The 14297-nt window shown below is 40.4% G+C and overlaps 2 protein-coding genes across 2 annotated transcripts; one reads left to right on the forward strand and one right to left on the reverse strand.

Annotated features, from left to right (window-relative positions):
* The first annotated feature begins 209 nt into the window (after nt 1-209).
* Nucleotides 210-7497, forward strand: vdac2 (voltage-dependent anion channel 2). The gene is made up of 9 exons (XM_030442275.1): nt 210-367; nt 1613-1684; nt 1806-1855; nt 2359-2511; nt 2636-2688; nt 4182-4409; nt 5095-5245; nt 5341-5398; nt 6518-7497. The coding sequence occupies exons 2-9, from the start codon at nt 1618-1620 to the stop codon at nt 6607-6609; spliced, it is 852 nt and encodes a 283-aa protein (XP_030298135.1). The 5' UTR covers nt 210-367; nt 1613-1617; the 3' UTR covers nt 6610-7497.
* A 1469-nt stretch (nt 7498-8966) lies between these two features.
* Nucleotides 8967-13499, reverse strand: LOC115596097 (neurofilament light polypeptide). The gene is made up of 3 exons (XM_030440890.1): nt 12395-13499; nt 11217-11341; nt 8967-10609 (listed from the first exon to the last, which is right to left on the reverse strand). Exons 1-3 carry the CDS (start codon nt 13310-13312, stop codon nt 9352-9354), a joined length of 2301 nt encoding a protein of 766 aa, XP_030296750.1. The 5' UTR covers nt 13313-13499; the 3' UTR covers nt 8967-9351.
* Nucleotides 13500-14297: the final 798 nt, after the last annotated feature.

The raw sequence follows: 14297 nt of genomic DNA on the forward strand, positions 1-14297 counted from the left end.
ATCGACTTATTTAAAGGGGTAAATAAAAGGATATGCAAGAAACGAGGTATGTTATATAACATGTACATCAAGGAGAATAAACAAATAAACAAACAAACAAATAAACAAATAAATAAATAAGTAAGTAAGTAAGTAAGTAAGTACCACTTGCACAGTGACGCTGTCATGTCTGACGTGATACCATTTTTGCTCAGGCACATTTGTGGCCGCCCGGGGTCCTGAGCCGGGATGTGATAGGTCTGGATTTCATTGCAGTGCAGTCTCCTTCAGCTCGCCCTCCAACCGGTGACGCCTGCCTCGGCCGTGCGGTGTGAGGAACATCTCTAATAAAGTCACTTTAGTTTACCGCTAGCCCCATCCTTTACTGGTAAGCGAGCTATTTATTCAGCCTCAAGCTGTAAATGAACTCCAGAACTAGCAGGAATGAGTTTTTAAGCGTGCTTTACTCACACCGGTACTCTGCAGGCTAGTAAAGTTAGCTAAGGTAGCTGCTGTCGGCATGCTGGGTCTGACACATGTCAAGTAACAGCAGTTGAGTTTTGCTTTGTATCGCACGTCTCATGCCAAGGATAAAGCGGCAGGTGTCTTACACAGACGCACCCAGAATATATTTAAAAACTACCACTTTAATGTCAGCGATCGTTACGTCAACCTCCCTACGGCCTAGTTAGCAGCAGTTGGGTAGCAGGCTGATAATGCCAGTGGTGGGGCTAATTAACAGATCCCGGTAATTGGTACTGGCATGTGCCTTGCCACACCTAGTGCTGCCTGCCAGTTCACGTGGAGTAGTTTGATAAAGGTCAGGCCTGCACTAGCTATTCCAGTGCGGCAAAATGGCTCCTCAGTCAGTAACCTTGTCCACCGGTTGTCACACTTGTACCGCTGTGACTACCTGCAGCACTGACATGCTCTTGCTGTGTCAGAGGTGTTAAATAAAAGCGAAACTAGAATTGTGATTGTCATAGTTGGCAGTTAAGACCACAACTTGTAAATGGAAAGTGGTTTCATTTTGGAGACGGGGTTTGCTAAAGTACAGCAAAGGCCATAGATCCCACAGTGTTGTACAGTATGAGCTGACTGATGCAATAGAGACAGGTTGGGCTTTGCAGCAGAACGATCCATCATCAGGTCATTAAGACGATAGTACCGAGGTATTGGTTACATATACCTACAAATTCAACTTCTAGCTCTCCACTCAACAGGTGTGAAACTCATAGAACACTGTAGTAACCGGCATCCCCATGTGAACCCGGCTGTTTTGTTTTACTCAAAGAATTAATGCATCCGCTATATTAGCCAGTGCTTCATAGACATCAGTATTACACTGTGAGGTTAATCTATACAACTTCCATGAAACTAAGTCATGTGTGCATGAGTGGTATATTTACAAGAGACTGCAGTCCTCGGCTTGCTACCCAACATTTTAACTGGGCAATTTACAACAGTTATATCTGTATGTATATGTCACAGTCCTAACAGTGGAGGTGAATGGAATTATTAGGTCAGTAATGGAATTCTGAAAAAAATGCATTTCTTTCTAATGTTGCTTTGGTGAAAATACACTGAAGTTCTGAGTAATAATTTTAGCATTGTGTCTTGCTTCTGTCTGCAGATACAATGGCTGTGCCTCCCTGCTATGCTGACCTGGGCAAGTCTGCCAAGGACATCTTCAACAAAGGCTATGGTAGGGTTTCTCATAATCTAGCAAATTTGTGCTGGGACGTTAACATTTCCCAACTACCAAGTCTTGTTGATGTTGTATTCCAGCTTTGAAATTATTTGAACAAAACTAATCTTTTCTTCAGGATTTGGCCTGGTGAAGCTCGATGTGAAGACGAAGTCAGCCAGTGGAGTGGTAAGGTCGTTTCTTTGGTGTTAGAATAGAAGACTGACCTACTTGATGGTCACTAAAGTTGTATATGTGATGTACAATTGTGCAATATAAATGTTAAGTTCACAGCAATTCGTGGTTATGGCACTTCCCGGTTCATTTTTTAAAAAGACTTTATTGGCGCTTTCACCCATAAAGGTAGCAAGCCATCACCAAGAATCAAAGTCTAACCACAGTAAATGTGCCAGTTGAGACTGCGAAGCCTGCAAGTCATTATTATAGCAATAGTCGAATTATGTTTTAAGACATTTTTCTTTTAAAAAAAAAATGCCTAATACATTTCACAATTCATAGCCAAACGGCTTCAAATTCCATATTTTGTTTTTAGCAAAGAATATGGGATTTGGGTACTTATTTATTAATTTTCTTAAGGTCCAAAAAACTAAACAAGTTTTTGTTGTAACGTCTTCCGGAGTAACTTTAATTTTCTCCTGTTTTTGTCATTTCTTTAAAATTGCCCCCTGCAGGAATTCAAAACATCTGGTAACTCCAACACTGATACCAGCAAAGTTGCAGGCAGCCTGGAAACTAAGTACAAGAGGTCCGAATACGGCCTGACCTTCACTGAGAAGTGGAACACTGACAACACCTTGGGAACAGAAATCACTGTTGAAGATCAGGTCAGGAAAATATTCAACAATTATAATGAAACAGTTGTTAAAAATAGTTGTCTAACCAGTGAGCATGACTCGTCAACATTAATTTCTTTCAATGTCAAATGGTTTCTGTTATTGTTTCTTAAAGATTGCCAAGGGACTGAAGTTGACTTTTGACACGACCTTCTCACCAAACACTGGGTAAGATTGTGGTTGTAATAATTAAGGAATTAATGGAAAACATTGTTACATGTAAACATAGTCTGCACTGCCTGTTCCTTCTCTACACAAATCATTTTGGCAACCTGATCTGTGCTGTACGAGCTTGTGACAAGTGAAGTTGTCAGCCATGTGACCCCTCTCCCAGTGTGGAACTAGTCCGTTGTAACACACTGCTCTGATTGGCTGTCAGGTCTACTACTTACAAGTTTCTTTTCAATGATGTTTTGCAGTTTGTTGTTCTCTGGGAGGGTTAAAAGTGCCCAGACGCTCAGGCAATCCTTGATGCATTTTTACGAGGTGTTAATCACATGAGGAATATGGCCCAGAGGAAGTGTATCCTCTTTCATATCAGGTGTGGGGGGGTTGGTGAGGGTGGCGTAATGTGGCTACAGACTAGTAAATAAACACCAGCACAGAGCCCAAGGAAAAAAGGAATTTTGGCAGTGTCAACTTCTGAGTCAGCCATGACTCACAGGTCCTAATTCTAATGTGTTTTGTGTTGAAATGGCTGATCATTATTTCAAAGTTCAAGATGTGTATCTTCTGAAGAGAAAGAATGATGTAATCCCATTTGCTATTTGAGCTCACTGCTGGTAGAGTGCATGTGTTTAGAATTATCTCTGGGTATCAGTGGCTCCTGATGTTGGTGCCGCAACACCCTGGGGTGCTTTGAGGAAGAGTGAAAGGGCATTTGTTTTTCTGTTAACCAGTGTTCATTATTTTAATGTTTTGCTACTTTTTAAAAAAAATATTAGGCAATACTGTGATTTACTTTATTTATTGTTCCCTTTATTAACTGAACAGTCAATCTATCTTTTAAACGATAAGATTGACATCTGGCATCCCAGAGACTCTTGACACCTCTGTGTTATAAAACTGAATGTCAGACCATATAGTCTGCATCTTCAGCATTCTGCAGCTATATGTATATTGTTTTTACTTTCTTTCATAGTAGAATTGCACAAAATGTTATGCTGCCTTTCTTTGAACTTTGCAGAAGACTTTTGTTTGAGTAAACTTTGCTTTTTGTCCAGTGATGATTAAAAAAATAAATCAGGGGTTCCATGCTCAGCATCACGGCCATGGCCAGTCAGTTTATTCGTACAGTGTGAGCATCTTGGTCACAGGCTCTGGCTGTACAGAAAGGATCATTTTAAAATGTCTGGTAAAAGTCAAGAAAATTACACAAGATTAATGACTTGCGCAAGTTGTCTCACGCAGCCTAAATTGCAGGCAGGCAATTAACTTTGTCGTAGTTTGAAGCACTTGGAAAATTGTACCTGTTTATTGTTTTAACGTAACACATTATGGGAGAAGATATTCATGTTCACCAGTCAACTTGTCAAACTTCACATTTTCTTGAAGCACTATATGCAGTAAATGCAACCCTGTCTCATACTGTTTTTAATGCCTTATTTGACTTGCTTGGGATTTCAGTCGAGGTTAACCAAATATGTATTTCTCATCATCAGCAAGAAGAGCGGCAAAGTCAAGACCGCCTACAAACGTGAATACGTTAACGTGGGCTGTGATGTTGACTTTGACTTCGCTGGCCCCACCATCCATGGAGCCGCTGTCATCGGCTATGAGGGCTGGCTCGCCGGTTACCAGATGAGCTTCGACACTGCCAAATCAAAGATGACCCAGAACAACTTTGCCATTGGCTACAAGACGGGAGACTTCCAGCTGCACACAAACGTGTAAGTGCAAGACTTTTGACATAAAGACTGCGATTTACAACCTGTTATACTGTAATTATGGATTCAGTTTGCTCGAATTATTTGATTTAATTTCTTCTATAAATAGCTTAGGAATAGATGACTGTAATTGTTTGACTTTACTGTATATACAAGTGAGAGAAGGCAGATTGTATGCTGTTTGGGAAATTGATCAAACATGAGACCCTGTCAATGGGGGATGGATAAGAACAGTGTTATGTGTCTAATTAAGCTGCAGGGACAATGATGGGCACATGGCAACAGAATGTTCAGCACTGATCTCCAGCTTCAGCAGCAGCTAGAACATCAAAGTGCAGCAGTTTGTTCAATTTCACCCATAAAATCAAACGCTTTCACTGAAAGAAACAGCTGAAAGACAGATTTCTCCTGTAATGATTTCACGCACAGCTCAACACTGCAGAGGTACACATTTCACCATTACTGAGGTCTACTTGGTTAATGAATCTATCCATTGCTCACAAACAAAACGTGGTTCCCAAGAACAGCAGTGTTCCATATTAGCAGGATTTCCCCGTTTGTGACTAAACGATCCAGAATTGAGAAATGAAAGTTTTAATGTTTCTACGAGCTGACGGTTCTACTTTCAATCTTGTGTAATCTTGTGTACTGTAGTGTGAGATCTCTCCCATGCTTGTGATTTTTAAAGCAATGACGGAGCTGAGTTTGGAGGCTCTATCTACCAGAAGGTGAGCGACAAGCTGGAGACTGCAGTCAACCTGGCCTGGACCGCTGGCAGCAACAGCACGCGCTTCGGTATTGCAGCCAAATACCAGCTGGACAAGGATGCCTCAGTCACTGTAAGTACAGCAGCAGAGACTTTCAGAGTGGGGCTGTGTGACTATTCATTGTCACCAACTAACTTTTTTATTCTTTTCTATTTCCCTCTCTAAAGGCTAAAGTGAACAACAATAGCCTTGTTGGTGTTGGCTACACCCAGACACTTAGACCAGGTAAGTTGGTTAACCACAGGTGCAACTGAAGTATGGATAGAATTATACAATAGAGGAATCATGAATTAAAATGAGATAATGTAGTAAGCATTAACTTAGTTAACTAATGTCTAGTTATCACTTACTAATGGTAGACAAGGTATTATGCTTTATTTAATCGCTTTAACATTAGTTGGTAGAGTAATGACCATTAACTAACAGTTACTTATTACAAAATAGGCATTAACTGTCAACAAATGGGTCATATAAAAAGTATGTGTTCACCTAATTATAATTATTATTACTACTACCTTATATTAGCATATTGTTAAAGATGTTAGTTGACATGTATGTCATTAGGTTAACAGCTAAACTACTGTATTAATAATTTACTGTTAAAAGGTTTATCTCACTATAAAAACATTTCCCTGAACACAATCGGAAACACATAGTTAACTGTTAAAGGTGCAGTATGTGACAATTTGCCACACTTTCTTCATACCCACACTTCACACGAATAGGGGCCACAATGCCAGAATAATTGCTAACTGCTGCCAACTGTATTCCTTTATACATCCATGACTGGAGCTACTGTTAGTTTGCAAGCTCAGTTTGGTCTAGAGCTAGCCAAACTACCAGAGGAGTGTTGGTGTTCACACCGCAGGCACAGGAGCTTTTTGGCCGCTGGGAGAAGGAGGTCTTTTGGGGGCCCAGAGCTAGCTGGTCACTGGCTGACTTCAGCAGATATCTTTTTCAGCACAATTCAAAGATGTTTTTGACATAACATCCAAACTGTTAAGTCTTCACATTCTGTTGATTTTAAGTTATGGATGAAACATTTTCTACATATTGAACCTTTTAAAGTTAGTTGATGCTTATTCCCGCATTAACTAATGTACCTTTTTTTTAATTGTAAAGTGTTACCACAATGGGTTTATAAAGGTAGATGACACATTTTACAGTCGAATATTAGTTTTTAGAGCACACTTCTGGACTCCACAGTAGAGTCCATGCACACAGCACTCTAGTTTTGAGAACATGCTCTGTAATGACTGACCTTAAATAAAAAACATTTTGAGGAACTTTATTTTTTATATCTGCATATATTATGGCTAATGTTGGTACCTCTCACCTGTGCAGGTGTGAAACTCACCCTGTCTGGCCTGGTCGATGGCAAGAACATCAACGCAGGAGGCCACAAGCTGGGTCTGGGCTTGGAACTGGAAGCCTAAGCTTTCTCCATACTGCAAGGGACTAGGGAATATCAGAAGAATCTGGCCTTAAATGTATGTCCAACTCAAACCAGCAAGGGGATATCTTCAGAGAGATCGGTTCAAAGGCTACGACAACAAACTCTAACTTGTTGAGTACCACTTCAAGTTGGTGCTTCTGTCATTGGTAAATTTTACCTCTGTTGCTTTTTACTTTGTAGCTGCATATATTCAAGAGAAAGTTGGTGGCATATTATTTATAAATTATGTCATTGTTCCTGTCCAGTACTGCCATAATAATAAAATCCAATCCCTTTGCCCGTCATCATGTCGATGTGGCTTTTGGTGATAATCCCTGACATCAGTTTACGGTTTTGTGTGGTGAGCGTTTTCATACCTTCTTTCTGATTTTACAATCATTACCATCTGATATTCCTTTCGTCATCTACAGTTCTCATTTTCAAATCATGTTAAGTACACTAGACCTTTTTTCTGCTATTATTTAAATACTGCTGCACCCATCCTGTTCATGCACACAAGGACATACTAAAGCTCTGTGATGTTTTGTTTTGCGTCGGCCATCAGAGTTTGCGATGTTCTGTTAAAGCTCCCTTTTAAACTGGGCAGTTTTTTTAGGGATGCTTAAAGATGGGCCTGTACGTTTTGAGATGAGCGTGGCCGACCAAGCAGAATCAGTTTTTGTTCATTCTGTACTAACAGACAACAGGGGGACACATAATTAATGTTCACAGTCATGCCAAACTCATTGTCCAGAAGCGGTGTAACTTAAAGTTGCACCTGTGCACTCTTTGGAAGTTCTTACCTGTACTGGGCAGTGACAGAGCCCACAGGAAGTCTTGGAGGTCCTTATGTGTATGTATGAATTTTCAATAAAGTCTTTGAACTCCACAAAATGTGTTTTATATGTGAGGTTTATCAATACAGGTTTCTAAAAGGTTTACTCGGAGTGAGATGTGACTGGGTCTATACACCCTTCACCCAAAAAACTATGTGGAACAATCAGTCAGACCGTATATTTAGACTCCCCAGTGTTGTAACGGTCTTGTGTATACGTTACACACCTGAATTTTATGCAGTTTTGGCCATTCCTTCCTGCAAATGAGCTAAAAATGTCTGATGTAATGAGTGCTAAAGCTGCCTTTTTTAAATCCTTTTAAATGTGTCAGGGTTAGTGTGCCACTCGGGTATTTTCAGGTACTTGGCTCTAAGCCGAGGCTCTGATTCAGTCTTTGAGCATTGAGAGGTGTCTTAAGTGTTATTTTGGGAATGAGGATGTGTCATTTCATGGCAAACTCTTATTATATACCTCTACAGTACTTGGGGGAGGTAGGGGTCCCAGCACTCTAAAGTCCATTATTCATTTCTCAGGTGTGTAGGCTTAAAACCTTGCCATAGGGAAAACTGAGAGAAAATGGAAGCTATAAAGTAGACAAAAACAAAGTGAGGCCAGCTAAGATTTGTTGGATTGTCTGTCCTATCTCAAGACCAGCTTTGCCAGACTTTCTTGAAATTTGGAAAAATGGTCCACTTGGACTTAAGGAGGAACTGATTAGATATAGATGGTCAACGGTCGAGGACTTTGGGGCCTCCTGGTGTCCCATTCTTGTTAATATGCTGTCTCAGAAACACTGAGGGGATTTCTTTAAATTTGGAATGAATGTCCAGTTGGACTTGAGGATGAACTGGATTTTGACAGTCAAAGGATGAGGTCACTAACCCTAACCTCACAAAACATATTTTGAGCCATGTGAAGACATTCTAAATACAAAAAGTCTCAGGTCTGGCCAGTATTCAACTCTTCAACACAGAAACAGGTGCATGGATGCACACATCTATCCAATTGATGTAGAAATTCTAGCATTAAAAAGCAGCAAATCTGAAGAGAATTTCTGTGAAAGCGACACCGGAAAATAAACTAGTTAATTAAGATGATTAGACGAGATAAGGTCATTTTAAGGTACAACAATGATATCGGTTTATCTTGAAATATTCTTCTATCCACATCAGCCACTTTTGTAGATTTAGACATTTAGACAAAAGTTACAGTTGTTGCTCCCCGGAGTGTGTGCATGCTAAAGTTAAACAGTACATCTAAAGATTGATCTACTGTAAATCCTTCGTGATATGTATAGTATGTCATTGCCTGTGTACTATTGTGATTATTGTGATTAATTCAGCTGCCTGATATTGATTTTGCAGGTCTTCAGTTGGTCTCAGCACCTGTCAGAAGGAGGTTATTTCAAACATAGACACATTTTGACATTTAGGTACATATTAATTATATATATGTGTGTGTAAAATATGTGTATACACACACACACATGTTTTATCCACATAACAGGCGAAATATCCAGAGGCTTTTTTGATATTGCATTTATTAGTCAGCGCACACATTCAAATCCAACTTGGCATGGTTTACATTCATGATTACATTAATTAAGTCTAAAGATTTGAATACATCTCAAGTTGATTTAAAGTTCGAAGGCAAAGCTGTTGCAAACATCAGAAGAATCATGCTCTCTCCTTTTAAAATGGTCATTCTGAAGAGACTTCACAGCTTTGAGCTGCCTTGTCTTTGCTTGCATCAGTGTACACATTAGTTAAGCCATTCAGTTTTCAGCTTCACTATCCCTGATATTTGCCCATCAACTGCTGCTGCATGTAATTTAATGTGATAATGCTGCATTTTCCTCCTATTTCTCTCACTTACTGCTCTCCACCTTTTCAGCTTCACATTCAGGATTATTTATTTTTCTCTGAAACGTCAGACAGCTTTGATTTCTGAACCTGGCTGATCTCTGGCGCCCCCTGGTGTAACTCTTTGTTATCTGCATTGGTACATGTGCTCTCCTTTGGCAACTCAGTTTGGACTGTTGGCGGTTTTTCACCACTGCTTGGCTTCTGATCCTTCACTTCAGGAAGACTTTTAGCATTAGCTTTTAGTGATGACTCTTCATCTTGGCCTTTATTGCTATCATGTTTAGCATCTTGGTTACTTTTTGCTACTTTATCCTCAACTTTTGCAGCTTCGGATTTACTTATTTCCTTTGGCTCTGTATGGCTGTTTTCCTTTTCCTCACTCTTGGTCGTTGTACTTGGTGATACTTGAGCCTTTACTGAAAGCTCCCCTGTCTCTACAGACAGAGTGCTTTTTATGTCTGCTGTAAAATCTGCTGGTTTCTCAGCTGTTTCTGAAGCCAAAGTGGAAGCCTTGTCTTGCACTTGAACGACACTGCTTAGCTCTTGAGTTTTGTCTGGTTCTTTGGACACTTGAGCCAAGGTCTCGTCAACTGTCATCTTCACCTGAGCGGAGATAAAACTGTCTTTTTCGCTTTTTTCATCCGATTTATCCAGACTCTCCTCCTCTGCCAGGACTTTTTGCTTTAAATCATCTGCTTTTGAAGGGAGATCTTTCTGATCTGCTTCCATTTTCACCGCAGCGTCTTTCTCTACTTTCGGTTTTTCTGCTACTTTTTGATGTTGCTCTTCTGTTTCCTCAGCAATGTTCTCACTTAACTTGTTTTGAGCATTTTTGTCTATGCCACTGTCTCCTCCATTGTCAACTGCCTCTTTACCTGTCTGACCTTTTTCCCCGTCACTCACCTCTCCTCCATTCTCTAAATTCCCTGCCGATGCTACTTGATTGTGCTCACTGTCACACATCTGCTCACCATCTTCCTCTCGACCGTCTTTATTATCATCATCCTCCTCCTCCTCCCCCTCCTCACATCCCCCTCTGTCTCTTTTCTCCTGCTCATCCTTTCCCACCTCTGTCTCCTCCGATCCTGTCTCCTCAAACTCTGACATCTCAATTTCCCTGGTGGTCTCCGTTATGATCTCCTCTACAAACTTGTACTGGGGCTCGGCCCGTCTGTGCGGGCCTCCCGGGCGACTGAGGCAAGGTAGGGTGTAAACGGGGGACTGGTGGTAGATGTAGGGCAGGGAGATGTGGGTGTTTGACATGGTGGAGAGCCGGGCCTCCTCACCACAGAGAAGTTTCCTGCAAGATAGAAGACACAGATTCGATCTGACATGACCCATGTACAGTCCTGATACTTTATTTTAATCCTATATATGAGAAAGATTTGAGGCATGTACAAAGTACTTGTAAAGGGTATTGGCCTTATAAGAAAATCATATACAGTTTTGTATTATTTATTTCCTTGCACTTATAATCAACGAAAGGAAATTCTTGACAACGACTGTATTCCCCATACAAAATCACATACTAGACAACATACACACCTATTTTCTTTCATTGTATTGTGAATTTGAAATGCAGCATTAACGTTAGATGATGAAAGCTTTAATCATCTGCTCACCCCAAACATGCTTGCTTTGGAAATAATAATGAGGGCTGTCACTTTTTAACTTTTATACCTTAAAGGGACAGTTCACCCCCTAATCATTTTAATTCCTTTTCCCCATAGCGCCATTTATCCCAGGACCAGAAAAGCACATTTGAAAAACTATACACCAATATCATGAAGCTGGCACTTCATCTGGATGGCTAAATAGGCACTGCAGGGCAGAAGGGAAATATATTTAATTTTGATTTTGGGGTGAATCTTGTTCCTTTAATCCCACATAGATGCAGGACACCTCACCTGTAAGACAGTATCTCCACATCCAAAGCCATCTTTACATTTAACAGGTCGTGGTATTCCCGCAGGTAACCCGACATGTCAAATTTGCAGTTTATGAGCTCATTTTCAAGTTCTTTGATTGTGTTCTGGAAGAGAGGAGATACCACGTTATTGGACATAATGTGTATGCGAACACTGAAATGACTTCATTAAAAAAAAAAAAAAAAAAAGCAATAGGTAACACTTAATGATACGGCTAAAAAATTATATTTCCTTAAATATACCTTAAGGAGTTGTTAACTAATTATGAAAAAGCTTCAGTTTAATACTGACCTACATGATGTAATAATGCCATCAGCGAGAAGTTTGGCTATTTCTTATTTCTTATTATAGTTATTTTTATCCAGCTGGTTGGATTCCAACTTATTGAGGTCAGATGTGAGTGTTGATGATAAACTGAGGGGTCTTCACAGCCTGAGGAAAGTAGCTGCTCTGTAGCCAGGTAGTACGGCACGAGACTACACCAAAGTTGACTTTGTTTCACCCTCGTTATTACATAGCCACACATCGCTCTTCATTCCATAAACAGCTGCGTTTAAGAGATAAAAATGCTATTAAAAACACGCTGTGGTTTTCTTTCCTTAGCTTCCATAACAAATGTATTTTCTAGGCAGAACAGGAGCTTGAGCTGTTGGCACAAGGCTGTCTTGCACACACCACGTTTGTCCACAGGGGCCGCCAGAATCAACAAAACATGACCTGGTTGCTGCTTTAACTTATAATCAACAAATATATCTCCTGATGATTTTATGCATGCACCAATGCAGGATGTCTCATGAACTCAGGTTTCTTTTAGCTCCTGATGTATTTAATTTGCTTACACTTAATTAATCATCAGTTAATGATGAATGGTGATGCATATTTAATACATGAATTCGTATGTTAAGTTAATGGATTTCAATTACTTAAAAATGTAAAAGTTTGCATCTGACGATCAGTTTGAGGTCAAAGATAAAGTCTGATATTTCTGGAATCCAGCTCATTTAGTAACTGTGAATCCATATTCCTTACTAAATGGTGATCAAGTGTGAACTAATCACATAAAATCATAACGTCATCATGTATTAATGCTATATGATATATCGTGTTTTCTGTCATGCATTAAACTCTCATTATCAAGTGTTTTCAGGCAGTCTGACCTGGTAATGAATCACTTCTTCCTTGTGGCGATCCTCCACGTCATGAAGTTGCTTCTCCATCGCTTCCCTGGTGCCTTTAGCGCAGTCCAGCTCGATGTTCTTGGCCTGCAGTCTCCTCCTGTACTCCTGGATCTCTTGCTGGCTCGCTTTTAACGCCTCCCTCTTGCTCTCAGCCGCCTCGGTTAATCTTGCGAACTGAGATCGGAAAGTTTCTCCTACCTGCTGGAAGTCGGACACGGTGTGACCTTCCAGCTGTGCCCTGATGTCCCGGAGTGCCGCAGTGACGCCGGGGTTGCCAAATTCTTGCTCCCTGACTGCCACCTGCGCATCCTGGATTTGGTCAAACAGCTCCGACACCTCGGCCTCATGGTTTCTCTTCAGGAAGTGGATCTCGTCCACGAGAGCTTGTGCTTTCTTGTCCAGCTGTAGTTTAGCCTGATACGCGTCGCTGATGTCTTTCTTGAGGACCACGATGGTGCCCTCGGCATCGGATCTGCTGCGCGCCTCCCGCTCATGCTGTCTCCTCAAGCCGCACAGCTCGTCCTCTAAATTCTGATGCTCTATTTCGATCTGATGCTTCTGATGAGTGATGTCCTGAACCAGCTGTCTTAGTTTCCTCAGCTCGGGTCCGTACTCCTCCTCCAAACTGGATGCGGCTTTCGCTTTCCCTCTGATGTCCTCGATCTCCCTCTCCAGCAGATGGTTCTGGTGTTCCAGATGGTGCACTTTCTCTATGAATCCCGCAAGACGACCGTTCAGGCCGTTCATCAGCTCCTTCTCGGTCAACTTCCCAGATAACGGGTCGGTCAGATTCATGCCCGTGGGCGTCCCTCTGGTGTCTGATGTTGAACGTCTCGGTCTATAATGTAAATGCGCATCTGGGGTGATTCTGTGCGGGAAGCCGGGTCTGTTATCCATGCTGTTGATCGTGCTGTCGCGGTGAATGTCCGATGCAGAGGCGCTCCATGCGGGCTTTTAAGACCGACGCCATCTGCTCGGTATGCAGATCGGAGCTGTCCGCGGTGCTGAGAAGGTGTAGCGTCAGCTGATGGTTAATGAGAGCTTACATTACACTTTGTACAGGCAGCAGTGACGTCATGAACTGTCAGCCTCAAAAACAATCAGCCCTCTATCATCATCATCATCATCATCATCATCATTATTATTATTATTATTATTATTATTATTATTATTATTATTATTAGTAGTAGTAGTAGTAGTAGTAGTAGTAGTGTTATTATTATTGTTGATGTTGTGATTATCGTTATTATTATTATAATAATTGTCGTTGTTGTTATTGTTGTTATCATAATTATCACTGTTAATCAGATAGATTAAGTTTCATACTGTTGCACTGTGTTCCATGATCAACTTTTTTATTAATACTTTTTATTTACACAGTTAAAAATATTGAATTACTTACAGTTTCAATTTGTTAGAGTAAACTGACACTTCTTAAGTCATAGAATAATACATAAAACATCAACACAGAGAAAGTAAGATAGGGTAAAAACAGTATAAAACAAGTTATTATTATACAAAGTAATAGGACCCTAAATAAAAATATAAAAATAGATCACAGCACTACATTGGTGATGTCATTTTCTGACAATACATAAAGATTTTTGGCACCTTTGGACTTTTTGAATTTCAAGGATTTAATGTAAAGTGGAATTTCATTATAACACATATTCACATGAGGATGGTTAGGGATTTATACATTTAGCCTTATTAAAAAAAATATTTAAGATAATGACCATCAGGGCTATTTTTGTGTCTTTTAACCCTTGTATTATGTTCGTTTCTCCCCCCTTACTTTGGTGTTCCCGGTCAAATTTGACCGGTCAGGTTTAACTGCTCTTAAATTACCACAAAAAACATAATTAGAACATAATCATTTACC

Source organism: Sparus aurata, chromosome 15 (genome assembly GCF_900880675.1).
Source record: "Sparus aurata chromosome 15, fSpaAur1.1, whole genome shotgun sequence".
NCBI classification, from domain to species: domain Eukaryota; kingdom Metazoa; phylum Chordata; class Actinopteri; order Spariformes; family Sparidae; genus Sparus; species Sparus aurata.

Excerpts from the sequence above, each read along its gene's own strand:
- vdac2 (XM_030442275.1), top strand. The coding sequence starts at position 1,618 with ATGGCTGTGCCTCCCTGCTATGCTGACCTGGGCAAGTCTGCCAAGGAC. Across the intron at positions 1,856-2,358 it reads CGAAGTCAGCCAGTGGAGTG|GAATTCAAAACATCTGGTAA; the intron begins GTAAGGTCGTTT and ends TGCCCCCTGCAG. Across the intron at positions 4,410-5,094 it reads TTCCAGCTGCACACAAACGT|CAATGACGGAGCTGAGTTTG; the intron begins GTAAGTGCAAGA and ends TGATTTTTAAAG.
- LOC115596097 (XM_030440890.1), bottom strand. The coding sequence starts at position 13,312 with ATGGATAACAGACCCGGCTTCCCGCACAGAATCACCCCAGATGCGCAT. Across the intron at positions 11,342-12,394 it reads AAGAAGTGATTCATTACCAG|AACACAATCAAAGAACTTGA; the intron begins GTCAGACTGCCT and ends CCTCTCTTCCAG. Across the intron at positions 10,610-11,216 it reads GTGGAGATACTGTCTTACAG|GAAACTTCTCTGTGGTGAGG; the intron begins GTGAGGTGTCCT and ends TCTATCTTGCAG.